General features: G+C 35.7%; 3 protein-coding genes across 4 annotated transcripts; 2 read left to right on the top strand and 1 right to left on the bottom strand.

Moving 5' to 3' along the window:
- The first annotated feature begins 2041 nt into the window (after positions 1-2041).
- Positions 2042-15165, top strand: E(Pc) (Enhancer of Polycomb). The gene is made up of 7 exons (XM_064355486.1): positions 2042-2650; positions 2935-3073; positions 5456-6309; positions 8594-9132; positions 11204-11824; positions 12586-12714; positions 13089-15165. The coding sequence occupies exons 1-7, from the start codon at positions 2498-2500 to the stop codon at positions 13240-13242; spliced, it is 2589 nt and encodes an 862-aa protein (XP_064211556.1). The 5' UTR covers positions 2042-2497; the 3' UTR covers positions 13243-15165.
- trsn (translin) lies at positions 15152-16134 on the bottom strand. Of its 2 annotated transcripts, XM_015981801.2 has the most exons (4): positions 15915-16134; positions 15776-15869; positions 15438-15729; positions 15152-15388 (listed from the first exon to the last, which is right to left on the bottom strand). In XM_015981801.2, the coding sequence occupies exons 1-4, from the start codon at positions 15990-15992 to the stop codon at positions 15364-15366; spliced, it is 489 nt and encodes a 162-aa protein (XP_015837287.2). In that variant the 5' UTR covers positions 15993-16134; the 3' UTR covers positions 15152-15363. The 2 variants fall into 2 exon arrangements, with proteins under 2 accessions (XP_015837287.2, XP_008195758.2); XM_008197536.3 differs by having other exon boundaries at positions 15152-15729.
- A 103-nt stretch (positions 16135-16237) lies between these two features.
- LOC660832 (uncharacterized protein) lies at positions 16238-19024 on the top strand. Its single transcript, XM_008197534.3, has 6 exons — positions 16238-16493; positions 16539-16727; positions 16774-17341; positions 17459-17698; positions 17750-18181; positions 18408-19024. The coding sequence occupies exons 1-6, from the start codon at positions 16392-16394 to the stop codon at positions 18575-18577; spliced, it is 1701 nt and encodes a 566-aa protein (XP_008195756.1). The 5' UTR covers positions 16238-16391; the 3' UTR covers positions 18578-19024.
- Position 19025: the final 1 nt, after the last annotated feature.

Below are 19025 nucleotides of genomic sequence, written 5' to 3'. Positions count from 1 at the left end.
GTTTGCTAAACCAGCTCATAAATTGCTAAATTGAATCAAAATCACTTTATTCTTGTTTTAAGTTATTAAAAATGGTGTTATTTTTATATTTTTCGGGACCCTAAGCACGATTAAGTTATACACCAAAATAATGTCGAACGCTTTTTTTAATGCACAGGAGAGGTGTACGTAATTATAAGTTATATAACTTTTTTTTTAATGGAAAAACTGCATCCACTGTGTTTACTTTTTAACTTGACTGGACGTTATTTGACTTAATTTGATACCATGGATTAAGTAGGGATAACATTTTCTATTTCCATGACGAAAAGGTGATAACTTAAAGGGAATTTAATAAAATCTGAAGGCTGGACAGGTCTCTGAAAACTTGTAAAGCCGGGTCTGCTCCAAAAACTAGCAAATCCGATGTATTACCTATTTTTATTGTTACCAAAATTTAAGTAAATGTAATTTTTTGAAAAATGAGATAAAAATAAAAACAGAGAAATGATGGAGAAGTTTGAATTTAGATCTGTTTAATGCTAACAAACATTTTTTGAATACCTTTCGTTATTTAGAGAACCAAACAAGAACTACCTGCCAAAAAAAGTATTCGTGACGCATACCAATAAGTTAATATAATGGAAAACTACTCTTGTTGGTTAAAGGTCACTTTAATCAGATCTAAAATATTTAAAATAACCGCTTTTGTACAAATAAATACTGAACAGTGCCACCTATGATTTTTAAAGCCAAGTTTTAACTATTTCAGTACAGAATTCTGTAACGATAAGCGCAAAATGCAAAATATTGTCCCTTTTTTTAAGCGTTTTTTTGCTAATTTTGCAATTTGTAGTTTAATTGACCTTTTATTAATGTTTTCTCGACCTAATTCGTCGACTTTTGAACTGAAAGTATTTCTGTTTTAAGTAAATTATGGCAATTATATAGTTTGTAAATTTGGTTTATTTAAAAAAATTATGTTAAAATATTTGCAAAAGACGGTCAGTACCTGGGGCCTAGTGGCCCAGTGGTATAAGCGCCATTTTCGACGGGGAAGGTCGGGTGTTCAAACCCGGATCAGGGTGACAATTTTTCTATGAAAAAAAGTGTAGAAAAGGTAAATGAAACAAAACGTAAACAAAAATAAGAGATGAGAGAACACATAGACGTATAAACATAAAGCGGAGCATAAAAAAGAGATGAACGTAATGGTGAAACATAACTTCAAACTTTAGCGTTGAATCCTTAGATGACTTACTTTTTAAATTATAAAAAAAATAAACGAAAATATTTAATTTATCTCTAAAATTTTTTAGTTAACTGAGTTTGTTTAGTAAAGTCCCGAAAAACATTGTTAATAAAAATCATGGCCACTACGAATCCAGTCGGATTTGTGCACGTCTACTATTTTTGACTAGGAAATACACAAATTTGGTGCTTTTGGAGAAACTATATCCATTTTCAGCCAAATTTTTTGTTTGTATGTGTTTGTTTGTGTTTTTTCGCCAATTTTGCAATTTGTGGTTTAATTGACTTTAGTTTTATCAAAAGTAGGATTAGCTTATTTGTATTTGAAACAAAAATTTAATATATTGCCAGATTTTCGAAAAATTAAACGTTCCGCGTTTTTTTTAATGGCAATAATACAGAGTGAGAACAGTAATAATATTGCATCCTTTTTTAACAAGGAGGGGCCAATTTAAAGGAAATGACGTAATTAAAAGACACGTGGAAGAAAAGAGTTGGAAGCCACCTAGCGATTGATAGATTAGTCATGTCGTGTTACAGAATACTGTATTTTTTATTTAAATTTTAGGGCGACAAGTCACAGATGGCTCTGTCCATTTTATAGTTTTTAACAAAGGCCGTTTATGTTGAATATTTTAGATATGATTAAAATAACATTTTTGTTTGTTTTTTGCAAGTGGTCATTTAGCCTGAGCCTGAAGCAATATGTGTTGGTAGAAATCTACAAAATTTTCAGGGAAATGTGTTCGGCTGTCATCGCTGACACAGCGCGCGACAGCGACTTCGGCTGCGGATGAGTCAAATCAGCAACTGTCTGGTGTTTTTGAAATGACGTTTTCTGCGTGTTTTACAATTGGAGGTGGCGTATTTAGTTGTTGGACGTAATTTGAGGGAATTAGGGGTGTATTTGAGGCAAAATTTGGAGTTGTTATGCCGATTTGAGTGTGTTGGGCGAGTTCGGCATGAATGAACCACCCTCCAGAGGAGTGCGTAAATGGTTCCCGCGCACTGCATGTTGGTAGTAAATTTCTATGGTTCCATGACAGAGCCGCCATGATGGCTTTCTGTATAACACGCTCAACATGCAAAGTTTCAAAGTTGTTTTACTGTATTTGTGACTGAGTGCGTGTAAACAAAAACAATGGGAACGTACTAAGGACCGCGAAGCACCGTTTAGTGTCCGTCTCGGACGGTCCGAGACGCGGGAAGGCCGTTTTCGGGCGCGTTTTATGTTGGCCCTGTCGTGTGTTGTGTGCTGTCAACAAATATGTCCAAGCTTTCGTTCAGGGCGAGGGCCCTGGACGCCAGCAAGCCCATGCCCATATACATGGCGGAGGAGCTCCCGGACCTCCCGGACTACTCGGCGATCAACCGAGCGGTCCCCCAGATGCCCTCGGGCATGGAAAAGGAGGAGGAATGCGTAAGTTTGCCTGGACCACGACCAGGCGGTTGCCCACCATCTTGCCGCCATATTGCCTCGCGGTCGAGCTCCCATGCGCGCCCGGCAAAACAACATTTCAAAACAATTTCAGACCAAAACAACGCTCTTTTCGCAAGCGAACCCCACAATTTCCACACAATTTGCCCTTTTGGCCACTTTGCCGCGCCTAGCTCGAGCTGTCATCGCCGCTTTGGCGATCTCATGCGCGATTTAATGTACCCCTTTTTATTGAGGCGCGTTAATCGGTTTTGGGGCCCTTTCAGGAGCACCATCTGCAAAGGGCGATATGTGCGGGGCTCATCATCCCCACACCGGAAGTTTCGGACATGCCAGACAAGGAATTCTACGACAAGGTTTATCCCGCCAACTATAAACAGCCCCGGCAGCTCATCCACATGCAACGTAAGGCCCCCCACACAACTCAACCCCCACGTGTTTTCAAATACTTGCCCCAAAGCGCCCCAAGAAGCTTTAATGCATATCTGGTGTCCACATTTAACAAAAACAAAAATAAAAATAAAGAAATAAAAATAAAAGTGGCCCAAAAAAGAATTTTTTGGAATTTTTTTGAATTGTAAACAATAAAAAGTAATTGCGCAAAATTGTGAAACTAGTTACACATTATCAAAAGAAAAACATTGCAATCGTATAAGTAAATAAAAGTCCAAAATTTACAATTGTTTTTGAAAGTAGAATTGGAGAATTACGTAGTATTTTGGTAGAGCAAACGTTCGATTTTACGAAATAATATGCCAACCAAAGATTGTTTCTCTTCATTAAATATTTTCATCTTTATAAGACACAAGCTATCAGCTGCTCTTTTGTGGATAATTTGAGTTCTCGCAATACCTTGACCAAAACAATACCCAATGGTTCATGTTGTTAGATTTTCGAAAAATTTGAACAATGACTAAAACCCTATTGTTGTACTTATCTGTATTCGTTGAATTCCGGGTGATGATCGTTTTGATTAATAACACAGCGTAATCACTAAACACAGTTTATTTTTGTTTCGTATAATTGTAATAATTCAAAGGTACCAAGTGAAAATTCTTGTCAGCAGCTTAAGGCCACACATTTACCTAATTTTTTGTTATTGTTCTTAGAAATTTAAAAATAAATGGTTTATGCGTAGGAATGCTCAAATTTAGTATTTTATTCACTTTTGTAAGCGTTATTTTCGGACCATTGAGAACAGACATGAGTTTTATTAACGTGATTAAAGTTCTACTGATAGACTGCAAAAATGCGCTTCCATATTTTTAATGAAAAATGATGTGGAGCTAAAGAAAAAGTTATAATGTGGATATTTGCCAAAGAATATAAAAAAAAATATTTGAAATGAGCTTGAAAGCGATGAAAGGTTTATTTTTTAACTTTAGTTTTCCATTTAGATATCCTGTCTTTGCAGTTTCGCTTAAAATTAAAGTTGTTTTTGTGTTTTCCTTTTCTTTGACGCATTCTTTGGGGACGTTCAATGACATTTTTACGTAAATAAATAAAGGACTTTCAACTTCTTCTTTTATTAAATTAACACGAATGAATTTGCTAGTGATACCAACGTTAAAGGCTGTTAAAGACTGTTATCTGGATCTGGATCTTAGCAAATGATCAGTTTATTTAGAAAAGATAAAAAAGTTTGTTTACGTCTCTTGCTGAATCAATTTTTTAGACGACTCGCGTGATAAATTTTGTTGCAGATTAAGTAAAAATGCATCCTGAATCATCTAAAATTATCGTAATGACATCATAAATATTTTTGATGTTTAAATTTGAATGGATGTATTTTTTTACAATTGTATTGTAAGTTTCTTTTGTAATAGTTTTTTTAGTACTTGTAATTTATTGGGCTTTATGTCGCAATGACATTTTTATTTTACTCACCACACAAAATAATTACATACATTTTTTAATTTAGGTTTATAAAAGTTATCGCCCAAGGCTGATTCACTCATTTCACGTTTTACAGTAAGCTCTAATTGAATACGTGGTGGCTTCAAGGCGTTTTTTTGCATCGTGCTTTTTTGGCTTTTGATGGAAGCTACGATTTTAGTCACTTGAAAGTCGTTTTTATGATTTATTGATCACTAATGCATTATCGATGATAAAAGATTCTTGAAACAGTTAACTTTTTTGGATGTTGTTATAACTGGAAGACGAACGAACATAATTTGCAATATCAAAAAATTTCCATTAAAATTTTTTTTTGCAAATCAATTAAACCATTTAGATGTTGAAATGTTCAATCGGATTAAAGTCTTGTTTTAATTTTTTTGTTCAGTGTAATATGTAAAACACGGGGTGAGAGTTAAGGTTCTTTATCAAAATAAAAACTATTATTTAAAGGTCTCGTACTGATCTAATGAATGTTTGTTATTCAGCTTTAATTAAAGTAATTAATTTTTAAGTTCCTTAGTTGTTTTGCGTATTTTTTTTTAGGCTTATAAAATGAAAACATACAATGTAGAATTTTGATCATATTTATTCAGCAAGGCTTCGAAAAAATTGATTTCATTATAAGCTCTGTCCAACAGTATTCATTTTCTATGGAAAGTAAAACATTCCGGCTTTGAGGATCCAAATAAATTGCCGAAAATTGGGGAAAATGATATGTTTTTATTAATATTATTTGTTTAGATATAATTTTAACGAGGCGAAGGCGAGTAAAGAAAAAACTCGTTTTAGTTTTTTGTGGTTTATTCGGACATTTCTCTTACAAACTAAACGAATGTCCTATTTGCAAAATGCCTTGCGTTTGTGCTCCATAAGTGTGACGTTTTCCAGCCTTCACGATGGAACAAGACATCCCTGACTACGACATGGACTCGGAAGACGAACGTTGGTTGCAATCGCAGGCGCAGAGGCTGGATCTGACTCCTCTAAAGTTCGAGGAGATGATGGACCGTTTGGAGAAGAGCAGCGGCCAGACTGTGGTGAATCTGAACGAGGCCAAAGCTCTGCTGAAGGAGGATGACGATCTCATAATCGCAGTATTCGATTATTGGTTAAACAAACGCCTGAAAACCCAACATCCCCTAATCCTGACGGTGAAGACGGAACAGAGAGCCGGCGCCGCCCCCAACAACCCGTACCTGGCGTTCCGACGGCGAACGGAGAAGATGCAGACCCGCAAGAACCGCAAAAACGACGAAACATCGTATGAAAAAATGCTAAAACTTCGTAGGGATCTCCATCGGGCCGTCACGCTGCTCGAACTCGTCAAGAAACGGGAGAAGATGAAGCGGGAACACGTCTATCTCACAGTGGAAACGTTCGAGAAGAGATTCCATGCGAGGGACTTCAGTGGTGCCATCTATGCGGAAGCAGCAGCGATCAAGACGACGAGGCCGGCCTTCACACCGATCTTTCACAATCACTATCCGAACCAGAGCTGGTCGAATAAGGCGATACTCAAAGACGAAGTTATACCCAGGAAAGAGAAAAGACAGTACAAAAAGAGGAAACACAAATCACTGGGGCACACTCGGAGCGGTGGCATCGGAGCGGCGGGATTGGATGGATTGGGGGCGCTGTCGTCGGATGAAGACACTATGCCGCAGCTGTCACCCGAACCTGAAGAACTCGAGGATGAAGGACAGTTCGCTTTCCGCAGGAATAAGCTGTGTTCTTATCACATGGTAAGACTATTTTTTCTTCACCCGATGGATGGTTACAATAGTAGTTTTTTAAAAAATGCGTCGAGAATGCATATAATAATTCAACAAAATTCAAATTTAAAATATTTTTTATTGTTACCTTAAAATGCCCCAATTCTAGGGCACCCTGTGTACAGGGCTATTCGTCTTTATGCGGCAATTTTGAAGCTCAAATATGGTCTATAAAATGGTGCTAATTTAAATAATAACCCTCGTGTCCTATCTACCTATAAGAATTTGACAGCTATGAATTTTTTTTCTGCAGTCTTACTTCGAAACCATTAGAAGAATTTATTTTAGCTCTAAACTAAACAATATTGACAATAATTTAAATCATCGTTTTAAGTTATTAAAAAAAAATTTCAACAGGTCAATTTTATTTTTTTAAGTGATAGATTTAGACGCCATAGTGACATTTATAATGGTATTCGTTTTTGAGTTGTGACGTTATTCTTAACTTTTTAAATGACAACCAACATTTTTGTTCAGTGTTAGGATAGTACAGTGGTGGACACGGAATTTTGAACACCTATGACAGACATTTCGTAAACTTACGTATGGAATACCGTTGGACCACGAAATATTAAATATTAAAAAATAATTTAATAAAATTAATAAAAAACATAATGGTCTTTAATTTTTTATTCTTCACTTATTTTATAAGTGACAATTGTTTTTTATATATTTTTTTTGTATAATTAGGATGAAAACACTTAATATGACACCTCTTTTTGAATTTCTTTATACTTACCAGAAAGATAAAAATGTGTGCTATCTAAAATACTAATAAATAAATGTAAGTGGTCATTAAAAACTGGATCACATTTCGTAATACAGGGTGTTTGCGAAGTTAAGTCGTTCAGTTAACAGGAAATAGCATGCGTTCATTGTTCTTAAGAGTTTTAGTCTAAAAATATTGATGTAATGAAGATACAACTTATTTTTTCTTTCAAATATTTTAATCCGGTTCTGTTCAAATTTGCGGATTGATAAAAAATCAAAGGGCCATTGGCATTAATAAAAAAATATTGTTACAGTTGTCATCTAATTAATTAATTATTTTATTATTTATTTATTTATTTTATTAAGTAATAAGTAATAAGGAGCTCATAGATTCGTTGATATTTTATGGGCAATGCTATCAGAATACTGCTGCGGAATTGAGACAGTAGGTATGCAGAGTATTGAAAAAAGTAAATAAAATAAAAAAATTGTAAAAAAACAGTAAAAGTAACCCTCTTGAAAATCTGCTGTCCCTAGTAATGACTTATCCCCGGTTTCTAGAACGAGTTATCGTTAGATAAATTTTATCGGTTGGATAGTTGCTAAGGTAGAGATGACCTGATCGGTGTTTCTATAGAAATTATGGAATCGAACGCTAACTCGTTCCAGAAACCGGGCATAATGAGTTGGATTATTTTGGAGCGCTTATCTTAAACCGGCAGATAGTCAACTGAACTTAAAATTTTAAAAACTATAAAATTATCTACATCAAAAAAACATTTTACTAACACGATTTAGGCTAAAGCTCTTACGAATAGTACCTCGTATAAAAAGGAAAAACAAAACGAAAATTTTAAGCTTTCGGAGACCCCGAAAAAAGGTGATTTATGATAAATGAAGTTCATTAATGTTGAGAGAAGATACCGCTTTCATTTATCTATTAGTATCCAAAAATAAACGTAATTTTTTTTCGGTAAGATTTAAATCAACCATTTCGTGATGAAAATAATAAAAATATAATTCGTCATGTGTTGACAAATCGAAATTTGAAATAATCTACGGTTTTCGACCAAAAAAATTATGTACATTATTTGTACGTTATTAGGCATTTTACAGCGTTCAGTTTAGTAATAAATCTCCCAGTTAATATTAAAACTGCACGCTGTAAAACTACACCTACCGAACATATAATGTAAATAAATTAATAGTAGAGGTAGGTTACAAGTTTTAATTAAATTAACATCATTTTATAGCCCATTTTTTGAGGCTTCAGTATTAGCGCATAAATGCGAATAGCGCTGTATGTATGTAAGATGACTATCCTTACAAAAATAATTGCAGCCTTAAAATACATTCTTCACATGAATCTTACGTTCGACCCCATCTTTAATTATTCTCTTTCTCAATCTAATTGAATCAGCTACTATATGAACCTTGGAAGTGTGACAGTCTGTGTTAATTTCTGTACAAAAGCTGCTTCCAAATCTGAGTTATTATGATTACTGCGTATTATTGTGTGCTGATGTATTTAATGGTGTTTTAGCCGTTGCCCACGGAGGGTAACTGGCCGTGGTGTTCGAAAGAAGAGAACGGCTTGGCGGACAAGCGCTTCCGCTTCACGTTGACGTCTCTGTCGAACCCTCGCCGTTGCATAGGTTTCGCCCGAAGACGCATCGGTCGAGGAGGAAGGGTCATCCTGGACCGCATCGGAACCGACCACGATGATTTCTGGCGAACGTTGGATTTCACGATTGTCGAACCGAACGCTAAAAAAGAAGAACAACAAAACGAAACGAATTTGTCGTCGGACGGTGTAGTTAAAATGGACGCTAGTTTTGTTAATAATAATACGAACGTAAACAATAATTTACGAACTGATATTAAAAGTGAGTATGGTTATGTCAGTAACAGTTTTTCACGGACGAATGTGAATGATGTCGGTGGTGAGAGTGAAAGTGGGGGCCAAATCGATGTCAAAAAAGAGGTCGAAGAGGATGGAGGACCACAACCGGAAACTTTTGCACATAGCAAAAGTGACGAGGACGAAATGGTTGAAATTTTGCGGTCTGTTCGGAGGGATTGGTGAGTTGTAGTTTTCAAGTAGCAAGTTTGAGTGTTCAGTCTGCGTCACGTATTCACATGCTCGTATATTTCCTTACTACATAAAAAATGCAGACAAAGAAATGTTTTTTTTTTGTGATTTTTTAACACAAAGCCACTTAGGCTGTGGTCTTCAATTTCTTCAAAGTTTCATAACCATTAAGAATTATTGATTATGTGACAAAAAATGTAACCTTCTTGGTGGTTGCAAACACAAACAGTTTGTTGATTGATTTGATTGTTATCAATCTTTCTCCGTATTCGAAATGAAAATCAAATAAGCGCCAGAGCCAGCTTATATCTATTCGAATTCATGAAAGTTTATTACAAGTTCAATGTATTTACAAGCATTTGGATTTTCTTGTATGTAATAAAAATCTTCAATATAAACAACACTGATCAAATTTTATTAGATATTTGTCGACGCTTGAAATTCAAATATAATAAAAAGATCACTAATCCGTAAACCTGTTCTTTTTTTGCTCGGACGTAAATCTATAAATTAAACTTTTTCATGACGAGTTTACGTGTTTTGGTAACTACTGGTTTAATGAGCTTGTTCCATTGTTATTGTTTTAACACGTGACTGAGTAAGTGGAGTGGCAAAAAACTGATTCAATCGACATTGATTTTTTGGCGAATTGTTGGTAAATTTCCGAGGAGTACAGGTTGACGCTAAAATATTGACCGGAGATATTAAATCTAATCTAAATACCACATATTTCTAAAATTGAATCTACAGTGTAAATGTGGAAATTTCTGTGAATAGCAATATCGTGTTACCGTCGAGGTTAAAAGCTGACAATTATTGTAAAGCTCCATTGTCGAGACTTTAAAAGCTAATAACATTTTGTTTGATTTATGACTCAAATTTCACAAATATTTGTCATTGTCGTCTACGCTGTGGCATACCACGCATTCAAGAAAAGCTGGTAATCGAGATGCTTTCATAACCGAAGACTTTCAATAGACGTTATTGAATTCGTTCAGTGACTTTTTTGTTAACATCAATGATTATGAATTATGAGTATTGTGTAACCCGAAGCAGCTTTTGCACAAAATTAATTCGTTTGTTTAACACAATTTTACTTTCAGTGATTCCACGCTATAGATTTTTTTTCCTATACGAGAGTTTAAATTAATTGTCCCTGTCGCTCTGGAAAGTCACATTAATTTATAATACTCAAACCCCAAATCGATTTTCTAAATAAATTATTTCTTTCTCGAGTCTATTTTGCCATTCCCGCCCTCATTTATCTCTATTTGGATTCAAATTATCTGTGTTCTCGAATAAAAATATTTTGTTTACAAATCATGACCCAAAAATGTGCGTAATCATTAAGATAAGAGATCATACACTGGGGTTCTTCATGTACGAAATGTTCTAGCAAACCGTTTTGAAATATTTATGGGAAATTTGCCCTTTTAGGCGATTTGCACGCCCCACTGACTTTCACACTGTAATTGAACTGCTAGAGCAACCGATCGACATTTTACAGATGTCTCAAAAAATTTAATAAAATAAATCTTGAACCATTTATCTGTATCACACACTCAGAATTTTCAGTTGTTATTAAGTTTCTTGAAGTTTTTTTGTTATTAAATATAGCTTAATAAATGCAATAATACATTGTAAAATAAAATAAAATAAAAATAATATTGGCCAGAGCTACAAGTTCTAAAATGTCAAATTCAATAAATTACGGATACACTAAATTTGAACCGTAATTTAATTTATTGAAAGCAAATTTTTCTTTTCTACGCCTTCATACAAAACAGATACGTAAATAAATAGCGAATATTAAGGCGTTGTCGTCTCAAAATAATCACCAGACCGTTTTCAATTATTTATTCATTTTAGTGATTGTTTAACAGAATCACATAAGAAATCCTGCTTTTTAGCGAATTTGCTGATTTCGTGGCTTATTTTTGATAACATTTCGCAAAGAAATTTACTTTGTCGATATAAATCGAATGTTGAAACTCCAATAAAGTTTCAAAGTTTTCAGTGAAACTTTTCAAGCTTCAGTTGTGTAAAATGTGCTTGTTTCAGGCTGCACTTCCGACCGAAGACGCCGCCCCCCGACGAAGAGTCCCCGTGCAGTTTGCTCCCGTTCAGCGAGAGTTATTTCGTCCCCGGTGCCAACATGTCGTTCTCAATCGAGGTCCAGTCGTTGGAAACGCCAAGTACACTCCTGGACACTTCCGCTTTCTTAACCGATCCATTCACGTTTGATAATTTGGACAGTATAGAAGACGTACCGGTAACCGACACGCGGCAATCCAGTGATAAAATCGTGCAAACGGGCATTAACTTGAACGTTAATGTCGGTCTCAATACGCTTACTCCTAGTGTTAACGATAATAGTAGTAGTGTTTTTTCAAATAGTAACGCGAACCTCACTGATAGTATCAAGCTCGAGGATGCGACGTCATCGTCGACGTCGGACGAAAACGACGAAAGGACTATCGGATGTTCGAGGTTTTACGTGTCGGATTTGGGCGTCACGAAGAAAAATCAAACGTCCAAAACGCAAACCGTTACGAGTACCTTGACTAGTCCTAAGTTTAATAGTGTCAACGCCGTGTCTGAGGGATGGAGTAGGAGTACAGCCACCGAAGGGCCCTTGACTAACACCAACGGACTGCTCTCGCAGTTTGGCCTGGATGGTAGGTTTTACACCCTGATTCCTCCGAAAGTACTAAGTTTTACACAGGCTCATATATCATTGTCTTTGCTCTGATATTTGTTGTCAAGTTGGCTACATTCATTTTTAGTCAAAAATAAAATTGGCTAGACCTGTTTTTTCAACAAGTTTTGTAATCATCAGAAGAAATGTTGTCATTTTGCGTTCTTTGGATCTTCTGGATCTTAAATTTTAGAGAAAAATTTAAAGGAGCTATAGAAAAAGACATCGGTTACTTATTATACTGTTTGAAATCTCAAGTAAATCAGTTGTTTTTTAACGCTTGTATGCGATTTTATTGCAGTTTCAGAAATATTCCAAGAGATAATAGATTAGTGATAACGGGAGTAACTTTGTTTTATTTGTTTGTGTTTAGAATTTTGATTTATAAAAGTTGATTTATTATATTATACGACTTATCAACAAAATTTGTGATTGTAACTACAGTATTGTAAAAATATTCTCATAAAAATTCCTAAATTCTCTTAAAAAAAAAATCAAGAATTGCCTAACTTGAAAAATTATGCTCCTCATATCCGAATTCAAATAAAATTGTTACGTGAAAAAATTGAAGTCCTTTGTAACTTTGCGTTTTTGTTTTTGTGAAATTCTCCCATTCCTGTCATTTGAAAATACAAATTTGTTTCAACTTAATGAGCAAAAAATTTCATTGCAGCGAATTCCCTTTGCTTTATATTGTTTATGTAGATGTGTCGTGTTACGTGAGTTGTCTTTGTATTTCAGGTAGGACAAAAAACAATAAAATATCTTACGCTTACTCAGGCGGAGTTTACCAAACTGTACCACCCATCAATGCTTCCTCTGGCACATTGAGTCTTCACACTTCTGCACACACTCTTACGCTTAATAGTCATAGGTGAGTACTAGTTTTTATTAATTAATGAGTGTTAACCCTAAACTATTTTTTTATTTCTCATTTTTAATTGTTTCATGATTATAATGAAGATATTTTTTGAAAAATGTAGAAAAATTCCTATAATAAGCAAGTTTAAAATTACTCTCGCAATTCTGAAAGTGATATAAAGCCTTTATTTTCGCTGCGTCACGAAGTCGGAATGTACTGCCCACAGTATCGTAAAATAATTATTGTATGCAAAATGAAATTGCAACATACATCATGCATTTCAAAACGTAATCATCAGAATTGCTACATTAATTGAGATTAAAAAGACATTTTTTTGTGATAAATTTTGGTCTGTATTGAAAGAATGTTGGTTTTTGTGATTGCAGTGCCAACATTTTAGAAATACCGATAACCGACGACACGGAACCCGTCTCGAACAAACTGGTGAATTCTCAATGTACAGAACCAGGCACAGCTACGACAAACAACAAAACGAAAACCATCGTCCGGAAGAACAATCTGGTAATGGAAGTGACGTGATGCTCATCTTCAGACCTGCGTTTGTCGAAAGCGCAGGATGGCTTTTTACTATCAACAAGGTGTTTCATTTTCTGCTGGTTATACGTTTTCAAGATTTGAAATGCCTGTCAGAATTTTTACGTTCTCGTCATTCAGATTGTACACAAGTATTAGTAAGAAGAAAAAAAGTTGCAAAGATTATGGGAAAAGTGAGCAGGGCGTTTATTTCGTAATCGATTTGTTTATCAAGCCGAGAACGCGGCGCTTTATGGGATATAATGGTGTTATTTTTCCTCGATCGATTTTATTCAGTACCTACGATTACACATAAGTTGAATTTTAATGGCTTCTCAGATTTTAGATGTGCATAATTGAATACATTTGTTTAAAGTGTAGACAGTCGTGCTGGGGTAACATCGTTATATTTCATAGTCTATTGTTCATCTGTCGTGCTGTTTGTATACATTTCGTATGAATGTATTAATTTCAGTGTATACCGCATAATCTCCAGAACTGTTGCATAATATTTTAATTTTTTAAGACGAACATATTCTAACTTTATAGTATTATTGTGTTCATTAAGTGATCATAAATTACTCAGTTTTAGTTGAATAAATTTGTAGAGAAAGCAGGCATTTTCGCAAAATCTTACCAATAAACTAGACTTCTATTTTAAGGAGTTGTTAATTTATTTTCTATTGTAATTATAACCCTAGTGTTAATAATTCATGAGGCTGTTGAACTATTATTAGTAACTTATTACATTTTGTAAATGAAATTTTGTGAAATGTACTTACACCATTAGACCACTGTATTTTAAAGCGATTAAATTTTTTAGCCATCATTTCCACATTTTGTGTTCTTAATACATATGTGCAAGCGGAACGAAAACAAGTTAACAAATGTAAGAAGTTAGTCTGAGTCTCGTGAACTTCTATCTGTATAAAATGTTGGCACGTTATGAGTTTAAATAGTTAACAATTTGTCAAAAGTGGTGTTACGTCTTTCAATATAAGCTTCTCTGTGTCTATTTAACTATTACAATCCTACATTGGCAGATCGTTAACGGTATAAAACGTTTTTAAAATTTAATTTGGAAACAAGTTTATTTCATTGTATGTTTTATAAACAAACTAAAAAGGCTGTTAGAAAATTGGTATAAATACGCTCTCTTAATTTCTTATAAGTAAATTCGAAAATTTTTACTATTTTGAATAACACTTTTGCTCGTTTATTAAAAACTATTGTAAATAATACTTTTGTTTGTATATAATTATCAAGACTAGCAGTATTTTTTGTACAAAAGTTTGTCAATTATGTTTTAGGTGTTAAGTATCATAATTTAGGGCAAAGGTATTATTTAAAACAAGTTTAAATTTAAAATTAGAATCAATGGTGCAAGCTATTAGATAATAAGTCACATTCCTACTTCTGTATGTCATTGTTTGAATTAACGGTTTAAATGCATCCATGTGATTGTCGATTTTCTTATGTTAAAATTTAGTAATTTGATATTTAGACTGTTAATTCATTAATTTATTATAAACGAAAAAAATAATAAAGAGCCGGACATTCAACAATGTAGAACTTGTCTATGTTGTTTTATGTTGAGAAAATCCCAAAAAAATATAATTGCTTCAACATTGATTGTGGCACTTATTACAACTAAAATTTTAGCATTCACACTATAAAAAACTGAGGTTTTCTTTTACCGTAATGTGAATGTTCGAATTTTTAGTGCGGATAAGTTGTAGAATGTGGTATTTAATTTATAATATACATAAAATGGAAAAAAATTAATAACGCGATTACTATATACGGGTCTATTAATGAACGTTCTGGGTTTTTGATTAGGTCCTCTGAATGTGAATATTTGTAAATATGTGATTAGTTTATGTGTATGAATGATCAATAAAATCTGTCATGCAGGTTTTAGATTCTAAACCATTCATTTATTTTAGTAAATTGTACATTAAAAAGTTTACTGCCATTATTCCACTACTTCTCCTCCTCTGTTAGGCACAAGACCGCGCAAAGACAAGTCATACACAACCTCTTCGATCTTTTTAACATCGTACTTAAGCGCGTCGAACCTCTTACGCAGCGAATCGTTCTTTAAATTCAACAAACGAAAGCCCGCGTTCAGTTCCGCCACAAACTTCGAGATCTGTAAAGGCCGGTTGTAGTCCCCGTAAGTAACTGAATTCACCGCAAACCGCGACAGTTCCGTCGCCAGATTCAACAGCCCCATTAAATAGTCCTCCAAATCCAAGTGGAGGCGAGATTTCTCATGTAGGCCCAAAATTTGAGCTGTGGTTTCCTTATCCACAAGGAAGCCTTTCTCTAAGAATATAATAAGAGCGGCCAAGAAGCACAGACGTTGCGTGGCAAAGCGCCAGTGATCGTTGTACCTGTAGTACTGTCCAGCTGGAACGACACCGTCCAATTTTTCGTAGCCAGCCCTCACACTCTCAAAGAGCTCACGCGCGGCAAAACACGCCGCTGAAACTTTACACAAAAAATAGCTTCAAGACGAAAAATTGCTAAAACGTACTTTCCTCCCCGTTGTGAGTGCGGTGGATGATCTGCAGCGTGGTGACAATCTCTCTGAGCGGCTTCTCTATGTCTTTCATTATATTTCTTATTTCCTAAAAGAAAACTTAATTTCCATGCTATGTTTACGCTGTGCTAACCTCTCGCACATCTTGTTCGTTGTTGATGCATTCCTGGAACGGTGTAAATATGTTTTCCAGTATGTTATCAGAACTCATAATTACACTTTTAAATTGTTTTAATTTAAAAAACAGGAATAAAAATAACTGGTCAATGACGCTTGGCTTGTCAATTTGACATTTGACAATACGGGCACCATTGCCACATCTTTGTTTCAAACCACCAAAGGGCAATTTTTATTAAGTCAAAAAATCGTGATTGGACGAATTCGTACTTTAGTTGTTGTGGTCAATACTTTTGAGTGCAAACTAGTTGGTAGAGTGTTACAAATGAAGGAATATATCTTCATTTGAGTGTCTTTGAGACTTGGCAACTTGGCGCGATGACTGACATTTGGCAAGGTTACGAAGATGTTTGACGTTTAAGGAGGCGTAATCGAGTAAATCTCAAAATCTAATGGATTTGCAACGAGAAAGTGAGCAAATGTACCCATTTCAATGGCTATATTTGAGCAACAGACAGTCAAGAAAGTTGTACTAGACGATACAGAGCCTCTCAGCTGTGTTATCGAGAACTGGAGAAACGTCAATGGACATACAGTAAGACGTGCTTGAGAAATTCCCACAATTGACGAGACATTCCAGGAATTTGTTATAAAAGTGCAAAGGGGGCCCTTTTCAGACAAGACCTGGCGTGTGTATAAGCGATACAATGATTTCTACAAGTTGCACGCTTACTTGCAAACCTCGGGGATTTCCCTCCAGTTGCCCCCCAAGAAGCTCATTGGGAATATGGACCCGGAATTTATCACCGAGCGGCAACAAGGATTACAGGTTCGCTGCCGCGTACTTAAACCACTTCTCCAATTCTTTGTTTTAGAAATATTTAAACAGCGTACTGATGAATCCAATTCTAGTCTCATCCCTCCCAGCAAGATCTTTCGTAGATCCTGCCAACTATTGTCAACCTTTTGGCGAATTGGCCTTGCAGCACGTTTCACTGGCGTTGCGTGGGGAGGTGGGTTGGGAAGTTGTGGGGCCGTTGGAGGAAATGGGCTGGAGACTCAGAAAACACTACTACCATATAAAATGTAAATCTCAACCGAAGGACGATTTAATAGGGGGCTGGACCGACTACGGTCCTGATAAACACCTCGATGACAAGGACATGCATGCGTTATTTAAAAGTTTGAATCAGATTCAGCACCCTTTCATACATTCCATTGAACTGTGCCTATGCACTGATACTGGGGGCCTTGTTGTGAGGACCAACCACAAGAACGGTTCTCTGAGAGATTTGCTATGCGGGGCTAAACCGAGACAGTCGTTTTTAAAAAAGTACGGCAATCCGAAAGGACACAAACCTCTGGAAGTTAGTCAAGTGGCGCTCTATGGCAGGCAGATTCTAGAAGCGCTCAAGTTTTTAATGGATAAAGGACTACCATATGGTAAGTAGTTCAGAGCGTTATGGTGGGATATTTATTAGCTGTTTCAAAAATATAAAACGCCAACGTCGCATGTTGTTTAATAAAATTACCCACAAAACTACATCTATTAAATTCCAGGACATTTGCACACAGGAAATGTGATTATAGAAAACGATAGAGTCAAACTATTGGACATAGAAAACGGTGTTTTGGGGGTTCCTTCCTTTTACCGCCCTTATTTTATGCAACACCGCAAAATAAATACTCTGCAAGCGATTGATGTCTATTGCTTTGGGCACACGTTGTATGAGATGACTTTTGGGGCCCCACTTCACGAAAGTGTGGCCGATAACATTCCGTCATGCCCCTCGCTTTTGAGTAAATCTTTTCAACAGTTCCTGGGCCTTTGACTAATTTTTGAAATTGTAGAATCCGTATTAGAATCGATTTTATCCTCAGAGGCGTGCAAATCAGGACTGCCCACAATCGAATCTCTCCTTAATCATAGATTTTTTTCGTCAGTTGCGATAACGCTACTGCCGGACGATAAGGCGCATTTAAAAATACCAAACTCGACGAAGGAACACTTGAAACTGGCGGTCGCCCAAATGGAGGAACGATTAAAGGAAGAACAGAAGATGGTCAGGAGTCAGAAGCGACTAGTTAAAGTGCAGGAAATGATGAGTTCTGAGGAAGAAAAGAAGAAGCAGAGACACAAGTTGAAGCAAGAGCAGCGACAGCTTGCTAGAGAACAGATGAGGCAAAAGAGCAAATCGGAGAAAGATGATGTTGATAGACCTGATAGTGTGAACAGCAGTACAGCGACTTCCATCGGGACGGCAACGCCGCCCTCGATGACCGGTAATTTTTTTAATTTAATTCTTGAATGTTGAGTGTTGCGAATTTTTATTTCTGATTGGTTTTTCTGTGCAAAATCTGAAAATATTGCTTTGTCTTAGGCCTGAAATATTCTTAGCAATAAAGGTACCACATTCATTTATTACTGAAGTAAGTCAAGCAAAATTGACAAAAACTGTGTTTGTTTTTGATACGATAAAACTGTGATGACCGAGGCAATGTGTTTCAGGCTCTAGTGTTCCGTCGCCCCCACCGCCGCCGCCGCCCCCGGCACCGCCGTCGATGTCTAACGGGAACGGGGCGCCCCCTCTTCCAGAACTTACAAAGGATCGGTCTGCTCTATTGGGCGCAATTTGTAGCTTTAATAAAACGTCGTTGCGTAAGACCAAAGTTAACTAAAGTTGTCTCCAATATGTTCGAATTAATTGATGTTTTATAATGTGATACGTAAGCTGTTTGTTATTTTTTAGGGAAGTCAGGTAAACTTAGTTTGTTGGAGTAATTAGGTCAAGAAAGTTGAATGTATTTATTTTTCCAAATGCACCAATATTATTCATAGATAAAAAGGGTCCACACACTGTATAAAATAGCATAGTTTTGTGTTTCTCCATGTTATGTATGTGCCTTCCCTAAATTATTTTTGTGTTTCGTTGAAAGAGGAACTGATTGTGCCAAGGTAATTTGTATGACTTCGTGTAAATGATGGCATTTAATCCATTAGCCCGATAATTATGTAATTGTTAACTAGTCAAGTGTTCTTGAGTTGAATGTACAGGTTAAGAGGAATTTGCCCCTTTCTATAACTACTCAATGTAACATAATAGGTAATAAACGATAGGATTACGAG

Source organism: Tribolium castaneum, chromosome 3, assembly GCF_031307605.1.
Source record: "Tribolium castaneum strain GA2 chromosome 3, icTriCast1.1, whole genome shotgun sequence".
Lineage (NCBI taxonomy): Eukaryota > Metazoa > Arthropoda > Insecta > Coleoptera > Tenebrionidae > Tribolium > Tribolium castaneum.
The sequence above is the reverse complement of the archived record's forward strand: the minus strand, read 5'-3'. Positions and strand labels throughout refer to the sequence as shown.